The sequence below is a fragment of the Convolutriloba macropyga genome, chromosome 9, assembly GCF_964194025.1.
Source record: "Convolutriloba macropyga chromosome 9, txConMacr16.3, whole genome shotgun sequence".
Lineage (NCBI taxonomy): Eukaryota > Metazoa > Xenacoelomorpha > Acoela > Convolutidae > Convolutriloba > Convolutriloba macropyga.
The window spans coordinates 11,731,741-11,758,404 of NC_134476.1; the positions used below are offsets into that span (position 1 = coordinate 11,731,741).

Sequence of the window (26,664 nt, forward strand, 5' to 3'; positions counted from 1 at the left end):
TTACAGCTCTTTCTCTTTCTGGACACAGCGTATAAAAAATTTGGACAAAGAAGCAGCCAAAGACCAAAGTATCTTGTATCTTGACTTTGTAAAATCTTTCGACACCTTACCACATAAGGTCCTGATAGAAAAAGCTTCATATTATATCTTCATTGGAAGAAGGTTAATTGAGCTACTTTCGTCTTATCTAACGAACCGGAAACAATATTTCAAAAATAACATTAAATTATCTGGTTTGCAAGAAGTTACGAGGAACTGTTTTCTTCATCATTTTTGTCAATGACTTACTTGAACACCTAAACGATGTAATTTGTTTTGGTTTCGCTGATATGAAACCAACGAGTGAGAGTCCATATAATACAGAAAACGTGACACCAATTCTGTCAAGTTGGTGTAAAGAAAATCAAATTTTATCAGCCCTCATAGGTCAAAGGAAGTTAGATGGTGTCTTTTGATCACCAACTGCTAGATCAAGTGGAAAAGCAACATGGTTTTGGGCTCCAAGTTTCAGCAAATCTTTTTTGGATTGAAAATTTGTTCAGGAAGGATTTGAGCACTTTTCATACTCAAAAAATTTTCACAAAAGTGTCAGCAACAATCAAAACTAAACACTAATTTGTGTTATGTTGTACCGATAATTACCTACTGCTCACAGGCATGGTTACAGAACAAGTAGCAAGTAAAGAAGATTTTAAATCTGCAAAATTGCTACAACATGGATTTTTAATGAAAAAACGGAACTATAAACAGCCACTTAAGTTTTAAATTACTCCATCTGAGTCTTTATTGAAATGCATGACTTACTGTACGTTATTGCTTTCAATGAAGTAAAAATATCCTGTCGAGCTGTCAAACCTTACGGGGGGTGGGGGTGGGGGCACAAACAAACGTACGGGGGGGGCACAAACAAAAAGGATCGCCTAGTTCTTAAAGTGTATTCAAAATATGGAAAATCTTTATGTAAATATACAGTTTCCAAATTATTTTGGCATTATTTTTTAATCGCTACACAGAGGAAAACAACTGTACCTGGCGCATTATAGAGAAATGTCTGAACTGCAACAGCAATCAGAAACTTGCAAACCTGGACAACTGAATGGGTGCGAGAATTTAATTCTGATTTCAGGTCTAAAATGCATGTTCGTTTAATAATCCCAGGCGTGCGAAGGTGACATGGATGGTTTGGCAAATAATTTGTCTGTTAGTACTGGTGATGTAAGTAATTTTAAATCGTATAGTCGAATTATGTCTTTGAATTTCACCTGTCAGCTAAGTTTTTAGGATACGAATGAAACTGCAGATGGAGGGGAACCGAATGCAATAACTGTAGGATCAGATAATTCGTCAACCAATAATGATTTCTTTCTCGTTTCTGAAGTAAGATTAATTTTTATTGCCCTTTACTCCCCCAACCTTCACCCACTAAGTTTAAGTTTTAGCGCTACTGGAATAATTTGTCTGAAAAATGCTAAATGATCAAAAAATCTGGCACCTCTAGATCCAGTCCAATATGCTAGGATATTGCCTTTCTTTTCAAAGTCAATTCACCCATGGTGGGAGGTGCAGAAGCTTCTCGAGGGGTGGGGTTAAGTTTCACCTTTTTATACAACTCGGTTCGTTTTAATTGTTTTTTTTCGCTCGGATTAGTTGCTGGAAGCTGCCTTGGAAGTCAAATGAATTTTGAACCAGTTTTCCCGAAAACGCTCAAGTCGGAAAGTTTCAAAAGATGTTTGATCCCAAAAAACGTGAAAATCGGGCCAGCGAAAATATTAGGTGAGGTTTTCATGTTTTTGAGAAAAACATTAAATTTCAAATTTTTCTCAATGTTCTCAGTCCTCGCCTTAAGGAGATGTAACCGTGCCGAAACGACTTGGTCAAGTGAAAGTTGATATGACATAACATGATTTTTGTTACTCTAATCCTTATCTTTACTTTTTGTGAAAAAATAAAACGTATTTGCCTATGTTATTTTGAACCAGGCAGCAACCGCAAAACAGCTGCGCAATTTTGTCCCTTACGAAGAGTCTCCTGACAACTAGGTAGTAGAAGCCCAACGGCAATCTGATTTTTTTTAGGATTCTATCAGGAGTATTTTGGGCATTTTTCAGATGAATATGCTAGATAGCGGAAGCCAGAATAGTTGTCTAATTTCTGAAGTTTTTTGTTTTTTTAATTGAAGGACAGTGTACGTTAGAAGTATTACGCGAAATTGCCCAAAAACTGCAGAAATGACCTCGATTTCTCCAGAAAAGTTTAAATTATCAAACAATTGTCGAACCAATTGATTTAGTTCAAAATCTGCTTCCTTACTTTACTGTTGATATTTTTTGTCATATATTAGCAACACAGGAGAAATTTGTCAGAGGACCTACTACAAGTGAATGAAAGTGTGAACTATCAGTCAGCTTTTCACAAAAAAATTAAACCTGATAACTCCTCGAAGAAACCGAAATTTGAGTAAACTGTTGTATTTTTTAAAAAATTTATGTGCTTTCTAATGATGGTCTCATGTCCTTTTACATCAATATATCGATCGTGCAAAATTGATTGAACAAAGAAACCCATTTGAAAATACATTTCGTTCCCTCACAAAGTGGGTTCGGAACAAATAAATGAGGACAATTGAATCCAAGCGTTTTTACAAATCGCTTAATTTTACTTAAAAAGCCGCAGAGCGATTGCTGGGTTTCTTTAGCCTGTTATTGGTTTTTACAATTCAAAGAATAAAAATTGTATTAAGGCGCTGTCTTTTCTAAGCTCTGTTGACAAATTTTGATGAGTTTTGAAGTCAAATTGGAGCAGTGTTTTTGGTCGCCAAAGAAGCACCTGATTTTTGCGGCGTAAAATTCTTTCACTCTAATTTAATAGTTGAGCGAGATAATTGCGCTTCAACAAAATTTGCTGTCTTCCTAGTTTTCATTTCGAATTGGTTTTTTTGTTTTTTTTTTCGTTTTTATTGGATTTTTTTTCTAAATGATTTTCCGATACCATTTTTAGTCATTTCTAGGTCTAGTTTTTTTGTTTAGTCAACGAGAATTTGATATGTGGGCCAGAAATTGTCCTGTTTTTTTTTATTTTGTCAGGATTTTTTTACGACCATATGTCACGATGTTTTCATCTCTGTTTTTTGTCATCTCTTTCTGTTCATTTATTCATGTCATCTCGACTGAATTGCGGGCGTGGTGTCGTTTTTCACTCTTGGTGGAGTGAGTTTTTTCTTTCGCATGATTAAGTGTTTTTTTCACATGTGACGTGCATCTCTTTAAAAAACGTTCCTTGCTTCCAAAATGACTTTTCTTTAGTTCGAAGCGATAAGGTAGGTCAACTGGGTGTGTGTCACTCTAATTGAAGGTTTTTCGAGACTTCAGATCCAGTTATCGCGGCTTCTTTCTGGCAATGTGCCAGCTATGTTTTTATCCTTGTTGAGCGAAATATCAATTTTCAATGCCTAAATTTTTGACGAATTGTTTTTTGAGTTTGTATTTTGTGATAAATGCGTAAGAAGAACCCAATAAACTTAATCATTAAAAAAGTATGTTGCTTTTGAGTAGATCATAGACATTTCTTGTGCGTTACTATCTTCTTGATGTCTTACCTGTTTTCATTTGGCAGCCTTTTACAGGGTGCTTTTTGGCCTGCCTTTCTTGAGATTTTTTTAAAAATAGGTTTTCGTTGTAATCTATCTCAAGATTAATGATTAATTAAACAATTAATTGAGGTCATGTCGGTAACATCTGTATTACACAGGGTGATCTTCCCAGTGGGAGCAGTGGTGGTTCTACCTCCAGAGGGGGAGGAGCACCGTGTAACGACAGCACAGAGGCTGTCAGTCGCAGTTTTATAGAGAAGGAGTTGAGAGATGCAGCTTGCGAAAGTGAAGACACCAAGTCAATTCAATCCGCCAACCAGGTTTAATATATATTTTAAAAAGCAGACTTGGAATCGTTGTTAACGGTTTGCTGTGACTGCTTTTTTAGCTTTAAAATTTTGTTTGGGAATATTTGTCATTTGGGAAGTTCACTGTCAATTTTTGTTCATTTTTTAATTGAAAAAATCAGTTGTCTCTTGTTAAAATGTAAAGCCGCCTATAGAATCTGTACAAGTTAATTGGTGTGAGAAAATCTTCAAGTTCGATATCGACTTCGATAGCGTACTGCATTGACTGCTCCTTAACCGTCTTTTAGGTGGAGCCAACCAATGATTAGAGCCCGCCTATTTTACAGTTTTTTCAATGATTTATCAGAAGTCTTGATTAGCAAGCCTTTGGTTATGCCAATGATTTTGAATTCTTCCCTAACTCACTAATTGATACAGAAGGAAACCATTTTAATAAAAATCATGGAGAATAAAATGACTTCAATGCAGATCACTATTGGTTACCAGTATAAGAAAATGAAAGAGCGCCCATTTGACCTTAATTCGAAACTTTTGAAACGAGAAATAAACAGAGACTTCTAGAAATGATGATAGTTTCAAAAATCTCGTAAAACCAAATGTCAAAAAAACGCTGCAGTAAAGACTGGAAATCTTTTTCGTGAATCGAAATGTATACTCGCTTGCAATCAATAAACAAAAATAAACGCTTTTACGGGGTATGATTTAATTATTTCCTAGGCATTCTAAGCGTGGCTTGACAGCAAATTGGAATTAAAATTTATTGAGGCCTAAGAAACGCAACGGCTTTAATGTTACTCTTAAGTATTCTGTATTCCATAATCTACTGCCTTTATCTCAAAGCTGGATTGATAGTCAAGTTTTTATCCCAAGCATTGATAATGGTACCGAATTAATCGCTTGTGGAAAACCAACACGACAACGATCGTGGACAAGTATCTGTGCCCAACAATTGAACAAGCAGGTTGATGCAAAGTTTGATTGAGAGCCGGTCAATTGTTGAACATAAGAAAAAGAATTAACAACATTTCAGCATTACAGAGCCTAAGTAAAACCTACTTGAATAAGCTGCACTTATCTAAGCTCTTCTCAAATAAATTTTGGAATCGGAGAAGTTTATTCTTCTGCGACACCAGCTAAATAAAATTACTTAGGTTTTTAAGAACTAATTTTTTAAGTAGGCTTTAATTAGAGGTTTTATGGTCGAGCCGTGACTTCTTCGAGCATATTCAACTGGCAATAGATACAGGCCTTAGCTGCTTAGCTTATTTGCTATTCACTAAATATCAATTGGTTGGATATGGCATTAAAATATCTGAATTGCACGAATACAAATGAAAGCGTAGAAAAATCACAGCCTTTTACAGTATTTTGCGTGCAGATTTTTTATCCTGAAGGCTCGATTGGTGGTTGTTTTTGAGCATAGAAAGCTATCAAAAAAGGTCAGCTATATACACTCCGTTGTGTCCTTTATACGCATCAAATTGTATCGAAAAAATTGGTATAAAAATTACTTGCTTTTTGATTATGTTCCGCAACTTTGAGGTAGATTGAGATAATATTTTGGCGTTATCTGCGGTGTTGATTGGCACAAGCTGATGATGGTCTTAAGTGTTTCTCAATGACGGATGAAGTAAAGTTTTTGTATAAATGAAGCTTGTTTAAATGAAGAGATTTATTCTAAATAAACTATCCAGGAAATTTTCCTCGATAAAAATTGATTCGTTGGGTTCATATTTTTAACTGCTCTCGAACATTTGAAGCAACTATTGTAAACGTAAGTGTCTTTTTTATTGGCCGCAAAGCGATAGCGGTCATTATTGGGGACATCGTGGGTTTTCACAATTCAAAGAATTTGAATTGTATTGGGGCGCTGTCTTTTGAGGATCTGTTCACACATTTTCATGATTTTTGAACTCAAATTGGAGTAGTGATTTTGGTCACGCCAAAACAGGAAGTGGAGCGAAAAAGCGAGTGGTTTTGCGACGTGAAATTTTGTCGCTCTAAGTTTAAAGTAGAGTGAGAAAACGGTGTGTGAACAAAAATTCGCTTTCTCGCTGCTGGTTTTTTCACATGCGGCAATTTCACCTCGATTTTTACAGTTTTTTCGAGTGGAATGGATTTTTTTCTGAATGGTTTTCTCAATCCATTCAGAGTTCATTTTAGTACTATTTTTTTGTCTCATCCAAATTTCCATTTCTCGCTAGTGGTTTTTTGTCCATATGCGGAATTTTGACATAGATTTTTTTTAATTTTTTGATCTTGTTTTTTTAGAAATGGTATTCCCAATTTACTCAGTCCTTTCCAGGTCTCCTTTTATGTTTAGTCAATGAAATTTCTTTGATTTGTATGTCAGGATTTGTCCTACTATGTTTTCTACTTCGTCTCCTTCGATGATTCTTGCAACCATTGACTTTTTCAATTTCAGTGACTTCTACTGCTTTGCAGTTAAAATTTGTGTGCGTGACGTCATTTCTGCTTTTTGGAAATTTGCATGACTTATCTCACCCAAAAATGAGTTTTTAACTCAAAGTAATCAGTTCCAACGAAAGGTCAATGGAGTAGCGTATGAAGCTAACGAAAAGAATTGCGGACACCTTCTAGAATAGTAAATTTTCTAACTGAGTATCAAAGATGAGATAGTTATCTTTGATGCCGTGAGCAAACACCTGAATATCAATAAGGCTCATAGGTGCAATTGAGAGTACGCTGGCAATTGAGATCACCGCGGCATTTTGCACGTGTTGCTTCTGCGGTAGATGTATCAAGGAAATATTCTTGAAAACTCTGCGTTTTCAATTTGTTCTTACTAGGCTGAACAAATTTCAGAAGGTTGTAAATATTAAATCGGAATACATCCCAAATTTTGAAGTCAATATACCAATGATCAACAGTTGCATGCCTGCTTTTGAAAGTAATATTATGCAGAAATTTGTTTTGTAGAAGCTTAATTCGATTTAATTCTGTTTTCTGTGCGCAACCAGCACTAAGAACACAATATTAAATGATTGGCCTAATGTAAGAGTCGCAAATCTTGAATAGAAGAGGGCGGTCAAGAAAATTTCTAAGCCTACAAGTTAACCCAATTAGTTTTGCTATCTTCCCTCAAATGTAGTAAATGTGCCACTTAAAAGTTAACATTGGGTATATAAGAATACCGAAATGTCTAGCTACATTGTTCCCAGTTTCGTTAATTTGTAGAGGCCGGGGGCCTTTTATCGAAAACTATTATCTGGCATTTGTTAGTTTTTTTCGTTAATTGTCAATTTGTTAGTTTGTAGCCACAATAAAACTTTGTGAAACTCCCTTTGCAATTGCGTATTGGTGCTGCAGATGCCTGTAAGTGCTGTATCGTCAGCATAAGGGAGTACATTGAATTTATCACAGATTAAGTTCAAGTCATTGATGTACAGAGTGAACAATAATGGGCCCAGAATTGAGCCTCGTGGTACTTCTCTGGTGTCAGAGAAAATGTTTTCTGTACATAAGCACTGTTGTCTATTTTTGAGATAGCTTTGGAGCAAAGAGAAACTAGGCCCATTTTATTCAAAACATTTTAGTTTAGACAGTAAAGTTCCACGATCAACAGTATCAAAGGCTTTTTTAGTTCTATCAATAAGCAAAATGGGACATGCGAACTGTGAAATTCTGAATGTGAATTTTCAGTTGTTTAAACTTCAGGTGTAAAAATCATTTTTTAAAATTGGTAGTTTAACTCTGGGTGTACTATTTTGGAAATGACTCGGCCCTGAATCTGTGTTCCCTTTTGTTAAATGAAACTAAATTGGAGGTAAATTGGTTATCACTCATTGTTAGTAATATGGGAAATCAATTCAGCGGGGAAAAATTGATTTGAAAATAGGGATCTTTATATCAATAATCTGTACCGATGGTTGGATGATACCTTAAGGGATATCTACTGAATCAAATACCAATTCATGTTTTCTGAAATGAGTTTAGGAAAACAATCAACTGGTTTAAGAAGAATATCTAGTTTCTTGAAACTGATAATTCGGTTTAATTAGAAGTTGGAGTAGAGATATTATTAAATATATTATTCGTGTATTAAAGTATCTTGTATAGATGGCAATGTTTGTACCATAAAATAGAGAAACAGTTCAGAGGTGTAAGAAGAATCTGCCGAGAAATTTTGACCTCCGAAAGAAAACGACGAATTCGAACGGTCATTCGAACAGTTCCATATTCAGGTTAATGATTAGTGTAAATTTAGACATTAAAGAATCTTATTTGATGTCTTTCGGTGAATGTTTATTGACATGACCTGTCTATAAAGAAAGTTACGCCTACTCATTCTACTAGTTATAACAGTATATGATAACATAAGAGATGTTATAGCTAACGTAAATCTCAATTCTTTCTTAGAATTCGAAGTATTTTTAGAGCGTAATTAATCTCAATAGTTCAAATTTTTGCTTGTTAAAAAAGTTTCTTTAATTAGATCCGACTGTCTTGCTGTTTTTACTGTATTATTGTCTGAAAAAGTGGCTGCACTCAAATTATTCATTTTTCCAGCATCTTAGGTTAGTCTTGGTGGTCAGTTCTCTAAAACTTTTACCTCCTAAACCACTTTAAAAGTTCGTTCCAGCATATTTGCAATAAGCAGTCCAGTTAGACTAATTGGTTTGCTGTCAATTGGTCCATTTGTTTCAGTTATAGTTTGCCGTCGTGATTGAACACCGCTTCTCAAGCTGTGTTGTTTAGTAAACTTTATGGCTACCTTGAAATGTCCCGAATGATTCAAAAGTTTGATATCGTCAAAACAGAATAAATCGCCATGAAGCATGTTTCTTGATCTGTTCGTTATTTCACAAAAAGGTATATTTGCTTCTTTATGCCGTTCTAAAAACTCAGACAGACAGTTAGTTATACTTGGTAGACTTGGTTTCAAATCCGAAGCGCCATTAATGAATATCGAACATTAATGTGGGATCCAACATTTTTTTCATTGGCGTAAGACGAAGTTTGAAGCATTTATTGTAGTAGTTGTTAGTTTTCCTATTAAAAATTTTTGCATGAACGTTTTTGTTCTGGAATGTTTTTTTTCTCTTTTAAGTAGTTTGATTTTTTTTTCAAAAACGCGATAAACAGGAAAAGCACGAAAGTGTTAATCTGCTGTGGAGCCTTAGCTTGGTTTGTACGCTGTAAGTGCACGGTTCGTCAAAGTTGAAATAGAACTTCATGAACAATTTTGCTGTTTGGAACTCAATGTGACTATCCTTTCTAATTGTTAGCTTGCTAAAACCGAAGTCAACCCCTCGCTTGTTTTTGAGAGCAATTCGTCCCACGTTATTCGGTTATGTTTTGACCTTCAGAACATAACAGAGAACTTAGACTGGTTGCTCCCGAATGACAGTTGGTCTGAATTCATTCATTAACTAAGCATCAGGCATGATGAATTGAAATTTTTTGGCTCTTGGCTTTGTTTCCGATTTTAAAAAAAACATGTCAGTATAGACTGCAGTTTTTTCTTGGAACGGCAGTCCTATAGTTATTGAGGCATTAATTCCATCTTTAGTTTACAAATAGAGGGCAAAAATTGTGGCAATTAATCACATTTTAGAGTTTTCCCGGAAAAATGTGCTGCAATTTCTAACAATTTTTTGTTTAATGTCTGATAAAATCAATTAAAATTTCAAACCTGACATTTATGCTACTTAAAAACTTTCTATGACCTTATAACGTGAATACGAGTTGCAATCTGGTAAAAATTATTTTATTTTGGCGCACCCCAAAAATTGTTTATATTTTTGAGACTAGTGTGGGATAAAACTAATTTAACTAGTACATACAAAGTGAAAATTAAATGAATGTTCATGGTTCAAGTAGCGTAGTATGAAAATTTAGAAAAGCAAATGAATAATTTTCAGGAAGATAATGACTCGTTCATGTTTAGTATCCATATCTGTAATCAGTAACTTCAAGTTAAACTTATCAACCTCAAACAAGTCCTACAGAGATTAACCTTCTTTCGTCACTTAAAACCCATCAGATACGAGAACAGAATTTTGTCAAAACTGTTGACAATCGAACAATATTGCTCGTTATTCGGAATTATGCTTTTGCTGCATGCTATCAATAGCTCGCGGCGTTTGCCTTTGAGATAAAATATGGATAACAACAGGCCAGAGGAGCTAGTCAAAAAGCTATAAAATATTCAAAAATGTAGGCGAAAACAAACTTAGCTCTGATTAATAGCCGCCCTCATCTTGTCAGTCGGCTATTATAGCGCTCCTTTTTTTACTTTGTCGAACTTTTTTCGCTTTACCCATTTTGCCGCTTTTTAATAGCCGCCCTCATCTTCTCAGCCGGCTAATATAGCGCTCCTATTTTTTTTACAATTCAAAGAATTTGAATTGTATTGGGGCGCTGTCTTTTAAAGATCTGTTCACACATTTTCATGATTTTTGAAGTCAAATTGGAGTAGTGATTTTGGTCACGCCGAAAATGGAAATGGAGCGAAAAAGCGAGTGGTTTTAAGGCGTGAATTTTTTTTGCTCTAACTTTAAAGTAGAGTGAGAAAACGGTGTTTGAACAAAAATTCGGTTTCTCGGTAGTGGTTTTTTGTTCACATGCGGCAATTTCACTCTGATTTTTACTGTTTTTTTGATTTTTTGGATCGGATTTTTTTCTAAATGGTTTTCCCAATCCATTCACAGCTCATTCTAGACCTAGTTTGTTTGAATTAATTTTTCATTTCTCGCTAGTGTTTTTTTTTGGTTCACATGCGGCATTTTGACATTGATTTTCTGTTTTTTCTTAGTTTTTATCTGATTTTTTTCTAAAATGGTTTTCTCATTTCACTCATAGTCCATTCTAGGTCTAGTTTTTCTGTTTAGTCAATGAAAATTCTTTGAATTGTACGTCAGGACTTGTCCTGCTATGTTTTTTACTTCGTAGAATAAAAAAAATGTTTCGCTTTACCTCATTTTGCCGCTTTTTCAACATTTTGCTTGATATCTTTTTGACTTCTCTGGGCTAGTTTCTCTCTTTTCTCATTCTGCAAAAGTGATTTTGAACATCAGTTGCTCAGCAAAGCAATTCAAAATGAACAGAGTCAGTATAAAAATTGAAGTCAGAAGTAGAAACGGGATAAACCCATAAAGCCCAATTTTAGATGCCCGCTATTTGAAGTCATTCCTATAAGTCTTAGTTACCATCTCTAATGACTATTGGTATTGATAGTAGCCCCTGTAGCCTCTCTCCAAAAAACAGAAGAACGTTATGTTCAACTACGAAATGCCATCAAAATAAATCGGACTTAAAAAATGTTTTTGTACAAAAATCTTTTTTTTTCAATATCTTCTATTCTTTCAATCCCAATCATGCTTATTGGAATCAACGGCGGCTATTTTCCGGCAATCTGCCGGGTATGTTTCGACATTTTGCGTGAAATATTTTTTGACTTCTCTAGGCTAGTTTGAATCTTCTGTCATTCTGCTCAAAGTCCTTTTAAACAGCAGCTGCTCAGCAAAGCAATTCAAAATGAAGAGTCAGTATAAAAAAATCAAAGTCATAAATAGAAACGGGATAAACCCATAAAGCCCATTTTTAGATGCCCGGTACTTGAACTTTGTTCTCATTAGTTATAGTTACTATCTATAATGCTTATTGGTATTGATACTAGACCCTGTAGTCTCTCACTGAGAGACAGGAGTATGTTCAATTACGAAATGACATCAAAATAATCCCACTTAAAAATATTTTTATACAAAAATCATTTTTTGTTGATATTTTCTTTTCTTTCAATCCCAATGGAGTTATGGGAATCAACGGCGGCTATTTTCCGGCAATCTTGTTTGTCTTTTTGATGTCCTCAAACAACTTCAAGCTGTGAATAACGGTTTTAAATAACGGTCAAAACCCATCAGATACAAGAAAAACAGACATTTCTCCAGGCTTTTGACAATTGAGCCGAATTGCGACAATTTTTAATTTATGTTTTGTTGCTTTCTGCAATATCAATAGCGCTTAGCTTCTGCCTTGATATAAAGTGTGGCCTTTGATATAAATTTCTTACTAGAAATTGTTCCTTTATCGATTATTGTCAAGAAATCTCGTACGTTTTTAAATGAGTTTGTTTTTGTTCCTCATTTAGAAAGGATTGTAAAATTGTAAATCGTGACTGTATCAGGAATGTACATGGAAATAGACGTTGCAGATTAAATGGTGCCCGAATAGTTATAGTCTAATTCGTGGCATCGATTTTTAATATTCGAAAATCGCTGTTTTGATGTGTAATTGAATTATGCCATAGAGCAATAAAGATGAATCAAACCTGGTCGAGAGTCAGTATTATCCCATAGAGCGGTCGAGATCTGAAAGAATCAATTTAACTGAACATTAAGACCACTTAAAATTTCCTATCAACCATTTTAATGTTTTTTGATAAGTTATTTTGTGTCAGCGTAGTACAGGTGTTTGTCTAAGAATTTTTTATTTTTAAATTTTTGTTTCTAGGCTGAAAAACAAGAATGGTGGACAAATTTTATACTGGATAAAATTGAGATACTTTTGTATTTTTTACGGTTTTTTCCTTTCTGGGATTTCATTGTAGTCGTGGTCGTGGTGCTTGATTGAGACTAGACGTTATCAAAGCTTTTTCGAGTACTATTTTTGCCATGTCGCATCTTGTATAGAATTTTGTTAGAAAAAAATTGTAACAGATTTGGAATCTCGTATTTTTCTTCATCTCGGAAAGTTGTATCTAGTGTGTTGTCTTTTTTTATTTTGTAAGTCTTTGATTAAACAAAGACAGTTGAAGATCAGTTGAAATTAAACTATCTGAAGTGGCAACTTAGTAAACTGATCAAAAAAATATTAGAGTTCATATTCTGATTTTTTCATTTTGTTCATCTTTTTTTTCAAATTTAAGTATAATGAAGTATGTAGCTTTTTCGGGTAGTTTGGCTGCGGTCAGTGTCAAGCTTCCTTGGAGTCGATTTCGCAGTCTTGTGGTTATGGTTTTATCAATGCAAAATGTTACCTGACGGATTTATATTCTCTATTGATTTTTCTTCCGCCAGGATTGGTTCCATATTCCGAGCTTAATTAATTATAGGGGTATGAATGAACGCTATTGCATGGTTCAAAGCTTTTTCGTGAAAATATAATAGAGCTCCGGCCTGTCGTTTTAGAGCAATTCGTCCAACGTTATTCGGTTATGTTAATATAGTTATGTTAATGGGTCTCTGTGATTTAGGACAGTAGGTCACTTGTTGGTAGTGGAATGAGCGGTGGGGGCAGTCAACAAGCAATGGGCAGTGAGAAACGAAGGGAAGTGGGTAAGCAGACTAAATTTGTTTAACTCCATTCTTGCATCCATTGTTTGGGCAAAAATACGTACATACATTACAAGTATACAACTTCAACTATCTTTATACAGAAGCGGACTATGGTAACGGTTCTCTCTTCAGTTACTTCTCTCGAGCTTTGAATTCTGTTCACGTTGATTTGAGTTTTAAAAATACAAGTAAGTTATAAAGTATGCTTTTACCAATGTTTGCTGGGGTCTCCCCCCATGAATTTATAGCCCCCCATTATGGTATAATTACCGTGATGGGGGGCTTTAGGTTATCTGACCGCTAAGCTGGGGGGGGGGGGGGGGGGGGAAGCTTTAATGAGAAAGACCCCCGTTTGCTGCTATTAATTAATATCTGTTGAAATAAATATTGAAAATGGATAGTCTCGAAGAGTATAAGAATTGCGTGAACAATCTATACGTGATTTTGGTGCTGCATGTTGTTAAGTATTTCAATAAATTCTTTTGTCAGAAGCTAAAGAATTGTAATGAGTTGTCGATCTACCTTGCGCTAAAAAATTCTGTTTGAATAATGTTAAAACTGTGTCAGTGGTGCCGACTACTGATTCGAAGTCAAGTACATACACTCTTTATGCATATGATACTATGATATACTAACGTCTTCAGATATTCTGGGCAACTATAGTCATGAATTTACTTGGTTAGAAACGGATCAAAGTTGAGGGATTGTTCTCTAACTATGGCGACATAGTAGATATTACTTTCAGACCCATAACACATCACTCTTGCAGTCAGTTTCATTTATATCACTCTATTGGATAATATAATAATTCTTACAGAAAGTGTTCCGCGAATCTTTTGAATCCTTTTCTGCTATCACTTTATCTTTTGGTTATAAAATTTTATGAAATATTTATTGCAACAAATATCTTCGCGATCTAGATGGAAATTTGGCACAAATATTTCTCGAATTTGCAAGGAGTTGGGTCGGGAAAGTGGGCTTCCAAATGAAAATGAACTTTTTACGTGGGAAAGAGAATAATGAAGCATATCCGATGATGCAAATAAAAATTTGCAACACAAGTTAAAGTAGCAAAACTTATTAAAACTTTAGACCTGGTCGGCCTGTTAGTTGGAGCTCCCGAGATGGTATCCCAAGTGGACAGTACCTATCTACACGGAGTTACATACCTGGGCTGTGGGACAGTAGACGTCACCCAGGGATACAAGGGTGCATTAGAGGTGATGTTGGATCTGAAACGAGAAGCTATGAGTGCTGTACCAGTGACACTTGTGGTGCCAACTAATTCTGCAGGACATTTGAGGTCAGTTTAATTAATTGATGGCATCCTCCGTAAGATAAATCTTTAAACTTCAGAGTTAGGTCTCGCCTTGGTGTGAATTAATTGGAGGCAGTGTACGGTAAGTATTAACCCGCGTAACCCCAATCTGCTCAATTCGCCCAGGTTTGCAAGGATTACCAGGTTTACCAATTAAAGGCTTACCAATTACAATGAAAACACAATCTTGCAGGTTGTTTTGGAGCAATTAACGGGTGTGATGAGTTCCAGCATTTAGTTCGTTTGACAGATTTTCAGTCTGCGCTTTTTTTGCAATTTTTAGTGAAGTGACGTGATTTGTCGGCTAATAAATTAAGTGGCACAACTGTTGGATTTGGAAATCTCATTTCTGTTTTGGAACAACAATGCTGTGAATGCAACATCCTAATTAATTACCTGTTTTTAGGCTAATTACTCCTGGAACCGATGAAGTCAAGTTCGCAGTACCTGTTCGCAACATAGCCTGCTGCACCCGCGGCACAACCCAAGAAATGCAAGATTGTCTGGGTTTTGTGGTGAGCCAACCATCGCGGAGGTCAGCCTCTGGAGAAGACGATAAACTTTACCCTGGTGCCTCTAGTGTACCGACCGAGTCGTACTTGTGTCACGTTGTCCAGTTTGCTGCTCTTGAAACGGTAAGCGTCACTCAATTTTCTGAATATATACGTGCGGTGTTTCAAGTAAGAAATAAGAAATATGGCTTTTGCTATTGTATTGTGGACATAGATTTTAAGAACTTAATTTATTAATTGTTCTCGAACGAAGTTTTTGTAAATGTGGGTCTCTTTTTTTTCTACAGAATTTTACCAGAGATCGCGAGTTCCTCCCCAGTAATATTTTTTGCAGGCATTAAAATTTTGAACTAAATGTATCTAGTCAAAATGCCATCTGAGTTAAATTGGCCCGCTTGCCGTTGAAGAGTAATCTGTCCAACTCTAGTCGGTTTGTTTTTCTCTGTACATGTGAGAAATCTGACTTTATGAAAAAACTTTTTGCTCCATCCTTTTTGTTTTCAGATCTCAGCAGCCTTGACCAGTTTCTCCCGAGCATTCGGCATGAACTCAATGCCTCCAGGGGGGCTGCATGCCATCCTGGGTGAAGAGCCTCTCTTGCTGGTTCAATTCTCAGTGGCGGTAAAAGAAGGCGAAGCTAGTGCCAGTAGTGGTGGTGGAAGTAATAATACTAATATTGGAAGTGCCAATTCAGCAGAGATTAAATTCTCACAAAATGTCCCTAGGTAGGGTAACATGTCCAAAAACAGAATATAACGACGGTACCTTCACTTCAACTGAGCCACCCCACCGCTGTGTGTAAGAATGTGACTGTCCATCAATGATTCGTTTTCAACCCTCACGATATATTAACAAGGAGGCTCGGTAATGTGCGATCGCACATAAGGTTCCGACCCCGCTCATCCACAATTTTGGCATAATTGTCTATCCAATGAGGAACAGATAGAAAAACACAAAAATTCAAGTATTTTTCAGAAAAACTGGTGTATGAACGAAAAGATAGCCTCCAAAGCAAATAACTCAGTGGAGTAAAAAATGATGCATTAGGTTGTTGAGATATGCCGATATTAAGAAAGCGAGCGAAGACGAACGGCAAAATTAAACAACAACAACAAACATTAATTACATCAAAAAATTTATGTCCGATTTAAAAACAAATCTTAATAACAAAGTCAAAATAGCGTCTGATAAAACTGAAAATAAGCAAAATAACTTGTAATTCAACAGAAAAAATTGGTTATTCACCAGTTCATAATAAGGCTTGGTAACAAGAAAGACAAAAAAGAACAGAAACTTTAAAGAGAAACTTGAAAACCATTAGGAATCAACTAATATCCCACAGGTTTATAATTACCAACGCTTCTATAGAAGGGAATAAAGAGCTCTCGGTATTCAATTTTTTATGCAGTTACAAAAAGAAGAACAAATAGACAACAAACAAAAAATCAAAACTTGCCAGAAAATGCTTCGGAAGCCGTAAAGCCATAATTTGGCCCACAAAAATTGTTCGATTGCACCTTCGTCGGACACCGATAATGTATTATGTGACCGCTCAGCAATAAAACTAGGTAACAATTAGACAAAAAAGAAAAAAAATGCGAAATTATGTAATACTTGTTTTTTTTTTCGAAAAAAAATTTATTTCCAAAGACATAAAAGCCATTAATTACAAAATGAAAAATTTGAATAGGTTCGTCCATTCTTGCAAAGGAAGCCTTTGAGACCTGCAATTATCCAGAACATGTCTTACGTCTACAAAAAGAACGTCAATTATGACGAAAATCAAAAATTAGTTTACTTTTTGTTGTGAAAAACCCGTGTGGAAGCCAGTAAAATCATAACGAATTCTCTTAAAACTTAAAATTTTGTGATACCAATCCCTTTTGAAACCTTCCCTTGACAACAATAATGTCATCTTTAACCTTTATTTAACGAGACCAGTAACAAACAGACAATAAAAGGAACAAAATTGCGAAGTTGAAGTGTTTTTTTTTCTTTTTGGAAAACAATTGTTTTCAACGTCATGAAAGCCATCATCTATCTTCTAATATCAGAACATCGACTCATCAACTCTTCCATGAAAAGCCAATCCAACCGGGTCATTTTACGGAAAATAAATACGACTAAAAGGACAAAGTAAAAACGACAGTTAAAGACAAAATTAAAAAATTCAATTTAATTCTTCGAGAAAGTATTGTCGAAGCGGTGAAGAACCACAATCTATATTTTTTAAGGATTCAAATATTATCAATTATGCGTTAATTTGAACGCAAAAAATGTGATATGTGAACTGCCAATAACGTGATAATATGACAAAACTAGAAAACATGAAAAATGGACAAATACCTAAAAATTAAAAAAAAATTGTGGAATCTAGTAGTATCAAAGTTAGAACACCATAACTGAAGGCGTAAAACCTCAATAAAGACTAATTTTGAATTCAGCAGAAAGAAGGACAACTCTTTGATTGCTGACACTAAGCTACAGAATGACCAAATTAAGAGAAAAATGGAGGCAAATTTCAATAAGCCATTTTTTATTTAAAAATCAAATGTTTTAAAATTCAAAACGACCTTAAGCTTTCAACCAATCAACTAGATAAATTAATTTGGTGCTAATTAGGAAGCCAATAGGACCTATCACTAGTGAGCTTTGATTTGAAATGTTCTGTTATTTGATTAATATAAAAAAGATCAAATTTTTTATATAAAAAACCGACTGATGAAAATCCGAATTGTTTTTGGATTTTAACGCTCCAAGATTGGCACAAAACTAGTCGTGCTGATGATGATTTGATAATTTTCCCTTAGGAATATTTAATTTTTTGAATGTAATTGATATAGATATTTTGTTATAAAAATTTTAAAAAATGCTGCAATTTTGATAATCAACGAATAAAGTTAGCAAAAAACGGCAAAATTTTAATTACAGAGCCTTCTCAACGGAAGTTGAAGTAGAATTAGCCCCCTTTCCAATCTACAAAGATTGTGTTAGTGTTGTTTGCGTGTGCACTATCATTGAGACCTGCAATTATCCAGAATATGTCTCACGTCTACAAAAAGAACGTCAAATATGACGAAAATCAAAAATTAGTTTACTTTTTGTTGTGAAAAACCCGTGTGGAAGCCAGTAAAATCATAACGAATTCTCTTAAAACTTAAAATTTTGTGATACCAATCCCTTTTGAAACCTTCCCTTGACAACAATAATGTCATCTTTAACCTTTATTTAACGAGACCAGTAACAAACAGACAATAAAAGGAACAAAATTGCGAAGTTGAAGTGTTTTTTTTCTTTTTGGAAAACAATTGTTTTCAACGTCATGAAAGCCATCATCTATTTTCTAATATCAGAACATCGACTCATCAACTCTTCCATGAAAAGCCAATCCAACCGGGTCATTTTACGGAAAATAAATACGACTAAAAAGACAAAGTAAAAACCACAGTTAAAGACAAAATTAAAAAATTCAATTTAATTCTTCTAGAAAGTATTGTCGAAGCGGTAAAGAACCACAATCTATATTTTTTAAGGATTTAAATATTATCAATTATGCGTTAATTTGAACGCAAAAAATGTGATATGTGAACTGCCAATAACGTGATAATATGACAAAACTAGAAAACATGAAAAATGGACAAATACCTAAAAATTAAAAAAAAATTGTGGAATCTAGTAGTATCAAAGTTAGAACACCATAACTGAAGGCGTAAAACCGCAATAAAGACTAATTTTGAATTCAGCAGAAAGAAGGACAACTCTTTGATTGCTGACACTAAGCTACAGAATGACCAAATTAAGAGAAAAATGGAGGCAAATTTCAATAAGCCATTTTTTATTTAAAAATCAAATGTTTTAAAATTCAAAACGACCATAAGTTTTCAACCAATCAACTAGATAATTGAATTTAGAGCTAATTAGGAAGCCAATAGGACCTATCACTAGTGAGCATTGATTTGAAATGTTCTGTTATAAATTGATTAATATAAAAAAGATCGAATATTTTATATATAAAAAACCGACTGATGACAATCCGAATTGTTTTTGGATTTTAACGCTCAAAGATTGGCACAAAACTAGTCGTGCTGATGATGATTTGATAATTGTCCCTTCGGAATATTTAATTTTTCGAATGTAATTGATGTAGATATTTTGTTATAAAAATTTTTAAAAATGCTGCAATTTTGATAATCAACGAATAAAGTTAGCAAAAAACGGCATAGTTTTAATTACAGGGCCTTCTCAACGGAAGTTGAAGTAGAATTAGCCCCCTTTCCAATCTACAAAGATTGTGTTAGTGGTGTTTGCGTGTGCACTATCTGCAAATTTAATCAGAGTGGACTAAAGAAACTTTGAATGAAATCAACGGAATTCACTCTATTTTCTCGAAAGTTTAAACCTCGATAACTCCCTGTAAAAAACTAAAATCAAAAAATCTTTTTAATTCCATAGTCTACGCTGAACAAGCTTTCTAATGATACCAGTCTCAACTCTCTACGATGAATATATCGATCGGCCAAAATTGACTGAACAAAAAAAACCCATTTGAGTATATAATTCCCCCCCCCCTCAAGAGGGGTCGGAACAAAAATATAAATGGTAGTCTCAACTTCTATTACGAAACATCTGAAAACGAAAATGTTTCATAGGTTTCTGGTTAGCACAGTTGTAAAAGAAAAAAGTTGTTTCACATGGGAAGCGAAGGGAAAAGTCGCTTTACTTTTTGACTTTTTAAAGTCACTGAAAAATATTTGCATCGTCATTGGCTGTTCGTATTGGGGTTCCCCTGATTCATATCTATTTGATATAGGTTGATGAAAAATAAAATAATCATCTGCTTCGAAAATTAAAAATGGCGCATTTGAAGGCTGCTGATTGGCTAGTTGATTATTTAGGGACAAAACGTGCTTGAAGCTACGTCAGTCGGTGCTAAAGAAGATTGAAATCGCAGTCAAGGTTGTCTCAGAACCACAACTACCAATTGAAAGGTATGAATGAACAAAAGAGGATTCTGGTAAGATAAATGATCTTTTAAATTCTGCTCAACATTGTTGAGAGTTTGAAAGATTTTCTCTGTCTTAAGAGAAGTGTAAATTTTCAAAAACGTTGAAATAAACAGATAATATTTCCAGATTTAACACGAATCACCGAGCCTATCTGTACACTCCTAAACTAAGTATTGACGTCTTCATTAATTATTATCTTGGGGATGTGTATTGAAGCTAAATTGTTTTTATAGCTGCGAAGCTGTAAGCTGAGCGACGAAGCTATATTGCGGTGCTCTTGGTTTTTACGACTCGAAGAGGAGTATTGGTTTTCTTAAGGTTTTTACGACTCGAAGAGGAGTATTGGTTTTCTTAAGGTTTTTTTTTTTTTACCGGAAGTACTATTCGTTCAGACGATGTTTTGACCTAAAAGCGAAAGCGAGTAAAATTGCAGTGTGAACTAATTTTTTCTGAGCGAGAGAAGTTTTTTGATCATGCGCTGCGTTTAGTGAATGACTTTTTGACATTGAAAAGTAGTTTTTGACTGAATGGCACATATAGATAACCGTTTTTTCGTCTAAGTGGCCTAGTTTTTTTTGCTTGTAATTTTGTTTTTTTTAGAAATAATATTTAATCGATGCTATGTTGAACCCCGGAAACCCCGGAAATTGTTAGCACAGTTTTTTACATAGCCTGAAATTGCGTTTCAAATACGAAATGGGCACATATTTCTTGATTTTTTTAGTTAATTTTTGGCTTTTTTTTCTATTAATTTCTTCATTTTTGGATCTTTTAGCTGTTTTTTTGTCAAAATCAGTTAATATGGCAACTTCCCTTTGATAATTCATATACTGAATGCCTCTTTCTACCTCGATGTAATTTTGTTTCATAAAATTGTACATTTGCTAATCCGATTTTCGTAGTTTTTTGCAATTTTTTTTTCAGTTTTTTGTTTGTATTTTGCTTTTAATTACTAGAAATAGTATTTTGGGGAACATGAGGGACTTTAATTTCGTTTCAATAAAAATTCAATCATTTTTTGGTGCTAAGTTTTTGAAAAAACAGATAAATTTTTTTCATAAATGCAGTCTTAAATATTTTTTGACCACTTTTTTGCAAAATGTTTCATTGTTTCGTATGTCTGAATTCTGCTTTTTCTTATTTTATTCTTTTCAACAAGCTGGATTTTTGTCTCGAATGACTCGTTGTCTTTTCTATGTCTCGAATGCTGATCCATGAAATGTACTCGTTTTTCTTGATTTTTTTAAATTTGATTTTTAACTTTCAAAAATCAAGAATTGGTCTTTTTGTTACGGTGTTCCTAACATTGTGTCCATATTCTTCACATTCTCGTTTGTATCATTCTAGTTTTGTCCTGGCACCTACTTTTGTTTTCGTTATATTGATTTTTTCAGTTGTTAAAAAATTGAATGAATTCATATTTTTCTTAGATCTTGGTTTCTTCGGTTTGCAATTGATTTAATTCAAAATAAGGCAGTACTGGGAGTTTGCTAGAAAGTTTTTTCCAACATTTCGACTTATTACTATTCATTGCAATTTTTTTCTGGGCTGGGTATTGTTTTTAGACGATTGTTTGCCTTTGAATATTATTCTGTTGCTTTTGTTTTTCTATGATTAATTTAATTTTTGAATTAGTATGAAATCATGTTGTCTAGCATATATACAACAAGGAAGAGTCATGTATTAATATTGTCTTAATTGCCGTGATTAGAAATCTAATTGTAGTGGTTCTCTGATTATTAAGTTTGAGCACTCTTTTTTGAATAATTTTGACTTTCCTGTCTGTTTTGAAAAGTTTTTATCTGCCGTTTGCTTTCGCGATCTTTTTGATATTAGAATCATTAATTATCTGAGGGCAATTGATGGCCCTGTCAGCTTTGTCAGGCTATCAGTTTTTTGACCATCCTAAATGTTTCAGACTTTTTTAACGTTACCAAACGTTTTCAATAATAAAATTTTGCTGCATTTTCTTTCTCTTGGTGACAGTGGCTTAAATTTCACCGATTTTTAGATCAGACCCGCGGAGGTAATGAGTTAATGGTTTAATACAAAAAGGTATTGGCTTCAGCTTATTTTGAAGTTTTAGTGCTTCGAGTCGCTTCCGGAATTCTTCCGGCTATGTTTTTTTTTACAGGAAGCAGATTTGTTCACGCGGCATTTTGACCTAAAAGCAAAAGTGAGAAAAGCTGTCTCGTTGAACAGATTTTCGCTAAGCGAGAGAAGTTTTTTTGATCATGCACTTCGTTTAGTGAGTGACTTTTTGACATTGAAAAGTAGTTTTTGACTGAATGGCACATAGATAACCGTTTTTAGCCGTTTTTTGGACTAAATGGCCCAATTTTTTGCTTTTAATTTGGTTTCTTAGAGAAATAAAGTTTATTCGATAATATATTGAAATTTCAACCTCAGAAATTGATGCCACAGTGTTTTGCAGAGCCCGAAAATGCGTTTCAAGTTCAAAACTGGAACATATTTCTTGATTTTTTTTGTTAGTTTTTGGCTTTTTTTCTATTAATTTCTTCATTTTTGGATCTTTCAACCGTCTTTTTATCAAAAATCAGTTAATATGGCAACTTCTCTTTGATAATTCATATACTCCACGCCTCTTTCTACCTCGATGTAATTTTGTTTTATAAAATTTACATATGCTAATCCGATTTTCGTAGTTTTTTTCGATTTTCGTCAGTTTTTTTGTTTGTTTTTTTGGTTGTAATTGCTAGAAATAGTCTTTTTGTGCAACATGAGATACTTTAATTTCCTTTCAATAAAAATTCAATCATTTTTTGGCGTTAGGTTTTTGAAAACATTTAAAACTTTTTCATAAATGCTGGCTTAAAAGCTTTTTGACCATTTTTTTGCAAAATGTTTCAATTTTTCGTATTTATGAATTCTGCTTTTTTCATTTTTTGTTCTCTTCAGGAGAATAAATTTTTGTATCGGATGATTAGTTATCTTTGTATCGGATGATTAGTCTCTAACAATGAAATGCATTCGTTTTTCTTGAATTTTTTATTGATTTTTAACTTTCAAAAATCAAGAATGTGTTTTTGTTACGGTGTTCCTTACATTGTGCCCATATTCTTCACATTCTAGTTAGTATCTTTCTATTTTTGTCATGGCACCTACATTTATTTTTGTTATATTGATTTTTTGAGTTGTTAAAAATGAATGATTTTCGTCAGAAAATGCTTTTTAGATTTTCGTCATTTCTTTGGTTTGCATTTGATTGCATTCAACATAAGACAGTACTGAGAGTTTGATAGCAAGCCTTTTCCGTAATTTCCACATAAGACTATTTACTGCAACCTTCTTCCGGCCTTGGTATTAAATTAAAAGATTTTTTGCCTTTGGATATTCTGCTGCTTATCTTTTCTATGATCAATTTAATTTTTGAATTAAAATGAAATCATGTTGTTTAGCATTTGTACAACAAGGAACAAGCGTGTGTTGTTTTTTGTCTTAATTGCAGTAATTAGAAGTGTATTTATAGGTGTTTTCTGGTTCTTAAATTTGAGCTTTCTGTTTTGAAAAGATTTAACTTAGTTTCTAAGATTTTTATCTGCCGTTTGCTTTCGCGATCTTTTTCAGATTAAAATCATGAATTATTTGAGGGCAGTTGATAACCTTGTCAGCTTTTTCAGTCTATCACTTTCTTGACCACTTTAAGTATTTCGGTTTTTTAACGTTACCAAACGTTTTCAATGATAAAAAATTTTGCTGCATTTTGTTTCTCTTGGTGACAGTGGTTTAACTTTCACCAATTTTTAGAGCAGACCCGGAGAGGTAGTGTGTTAATGGTTTTATACAAAAAGTAGTGGCTTCCGCTGCAATTAAGGCTTTGTTAGTGAAGTTTTGATGCTTCGAGTCGCTTCCGGAATTCTTCCGGCTATGTTTTTTTTTTTTTTCGTCGTCTGACGCTCTTTTTTCGTTTTACATTTGTTCACACAGCAAAGCTGAAAAGGACAAATTTTCTGAATGACTTCTTCCTCTCACTAACGGCATTTGCGCGCGTGACGTCATTTCTCACTCGCTTTAGCGAAAGTTTTAGGTTATTTGCGTGATTTGATTTTGATCATACGTGACTTACCTCACTCAATAAAATGACTTTTGCACTTTAAAACTTAAGTTTAATTTGAATTTGTTTAAGGTCAAAGGAACTCATATGTGCAGTAAAGGTCCCTAATAAGAGGCTTCTGTGGAATGAATTTTAACCAGCTTTATTAATTTATCGCCGAATGTTTTTTAGCCTAGTTTTTTGAGCGGCGTCGATTTATTTTTCAAATTAGATCTGTATCTGTTTCTATCTCTATTATATGGCACGCAGGTCTATTCTTTCGCAGCTGTTCCGGCAATCTGCCGGCTATGTTAATTGTTTTGGAACTGGTGATAGTATAAAGCTCATTCTCTCTTTTAGAAGATTAAATCGCTATTTGCAGTATTTTCCCAGTAGCTGCCAGTAATTTCCAAAAGTTTGAACAGATCTATCATGCTATTAATATGCATACGTGTAGTGATTACGGAACTTGATTTGTAATTCTAGGACATGTGGTTTCTTCGTTCAATTCGATGAGACGCCGTCCAGTGTGAAGAATCGCAACTATGAGTTGTTGGACCATCTGGACAGTTCTCTCAAACAATACGATGATGGAAGTCGAGAGGTCACAGCATCTGGAATATTGGACCCAGATCTCCCTCAGTTCACCTTGTTCAACTCATTAACTGGGAAAAGTTGGTCTTCTTTCCACGATTCTCCTAATTGTGTTCTGCTAGACTCAAGTAGTTATCAATGATCTCATCGCTTGTATGGGAACTGCGTCTGTGATCAAAATTTCGTCTATAAAAGTGGTATTTACATCAGCATTCTTTTAAAGAGAATTAGCGGTAAAGAAAGGCTTTTAATTTATAATTGCTCTCGAACGAAGTGTGTCTTTTTACTCAGTTTTCGCCTGAACGTTTTGATTTTTCGAGTTTTTCATATCACGCTCGGTTTCTTCAATTTTGCGTGATCTAACAGAATGTTAGGCTGCTGAACTTAATTGGCGCTAGTTAACTCTTTAAAATCAAATCAAATGAAACGCTCGCAAAATTGGCGCTCGCTTTTCCTTTAATGACATTAACACTGTTTCCTTTAATGACTTTAATCGCTGCAATGACATATATATGCACTAATAACAATAATTGAGCGTTTGTCTGTCGCGCGAGAGCATTTTGTCTGACAATTAAATCATGCGAAGAATATCTTAACCTCCTGAAGCCAAAATTTTTTTAATTGCTCTCAAACGAAGTTTGTACCAAGTATATTAGTCCTGTCGGTATTTTTTATGCGATTTTTCGCTTGACCGATTTTTCGTCTGACGCTTTTGACTTTTCGTCCTCAAAAACGGTATAAACAGGTAGCGCCCAGCGGGCATTAAGTGCTCTTAGAGCCTTTCAGCTCTGTTTCAGCTCAAACTGTTTTGGAGACTCATACTTATACTTATGGTGTGAAGGGCGGTTCTTAGAGGTTGAAGATACCCCCCACTGTTGACCCCCCTATTGCCCCCCCCCACCGCGCTGTTGCCCCGCACCACCCCAATCATGCCCCCCGTTGCTAGCTACTGACGAACAACCGCTTGCTAAAAACGCAAGTTTATACTATTTTGCAATTTTTTTCAAGCTTTTTGAACATTTTTGGCATTTATTGTTTATCAGCGGTAGGTGTCAAGGAACCTCCTCTGGGGTTTGATAATAGTTTTGTGCATTGTTTCTAGTGGTAATGGAATGTTTTCAACATTTTAACATGACGAATTTTAGAAATTTTTTGACAAAACGTGCAATTTTCTTAAATTTTTTGACATCTTTTCCTTATTCAGGTCTTTCCAGACCCAGAGGCCAGAAAACATCCTATGGGGTTTGATAATAAGTTACTGACAAATTTATAATGTCAATGGAATAGTGTTTCAACTTTTTAATGTCACAAATGTTTGCAATTTTTTTTTATAGAACTTGCTTTTTTTTCGTTTTTTTTTTGAAATTTTTGGTCGTTTTTTAGATTTTTGCAGCCTTAAGAGCCAACGAACATCCTCTAGGTTTTGAAAATAGGTTACAGAATAATTTCTAGATTAAATGAAATGTCTTCAGTATTTTAACATCACGAGTTTTAGTATATTTTTGATATTTTTTGCCTTTTTTCAATTATGTTCAACTACGAAATGCCATCAAAATAAATCGGACTTAAAAATGTTTTTTTTTACAAAAATCTTTTTTTTTCAATATCTTGTATTCTTTCAATCCCAATCATACTTATTGGAATCAACGGCGGCTATTTTCCGGCAATCTACCGTGTATGTTTTTAAATTAGAGTGAGGAAGCGTTGTTTGAACAAAAAGTTGCTTTCAAAAGTCCGATAAATAAATCGGACTTAAAAATGTTTTTTATTACAAAAATCTTTTTTTCAATATCTTGTATTCTTTCAATCCCAATCATACTTATTGGAATCAACGGCGGCTATTTTCCGGCAATCTACCGTGTATGTTTTTAAATTAGAGTGAGGAAGCGTTGTTTGAACAAAAAGTTGCTTTCTCTCGTGTGGTTATTTTTTGCTCAGATGCTGCAATTTGACTTTCATTTTTTAATTGCTCTCAAACGTTTTT

The 26,664-nt window shown here is 34.3% G+C and overlaps 1 protein-coding gene across 1 annotated transcript; it reads left to right on the plus strand.

Moving 5' to 3' along the window:
* Nucleotides 1-1,071: 1,071 nt before the first annotated feature.
* On the plus strand, nucleotides 1,072-24,841 carry LOC142346037 (rab GTPase-activating protein 1-like). The gene is made up of 9 exons (XM_075398522.1): nucleotides 1,072-1,215; nucleotides 1,282-1,377; nucleotides 3,748-3,909; nucleotides 13,115-13,196; nucleotides 14,289-14,499; nucleotides 14,921-15,149; nucleotides 15,531-15,751; nucleotides 19,922-20,014; nucleotides 24,573-24,841. Exons 1-9 carry the CDS (start codon nucleotides 1,174-1,176, stop codon nucleotides 24,820-24,822), a joined length of 1,386 nt encoding a protein of 461 aa, XP_075254637.1. The 5' UTR covers nucleotides 1,072-1,173; the 3' UTR covers nucleotides 24,823-24,841.
* The last annotated feature ends 1,823 nt before the right edge of the window (nucleotides 24,842-26,664 follow it).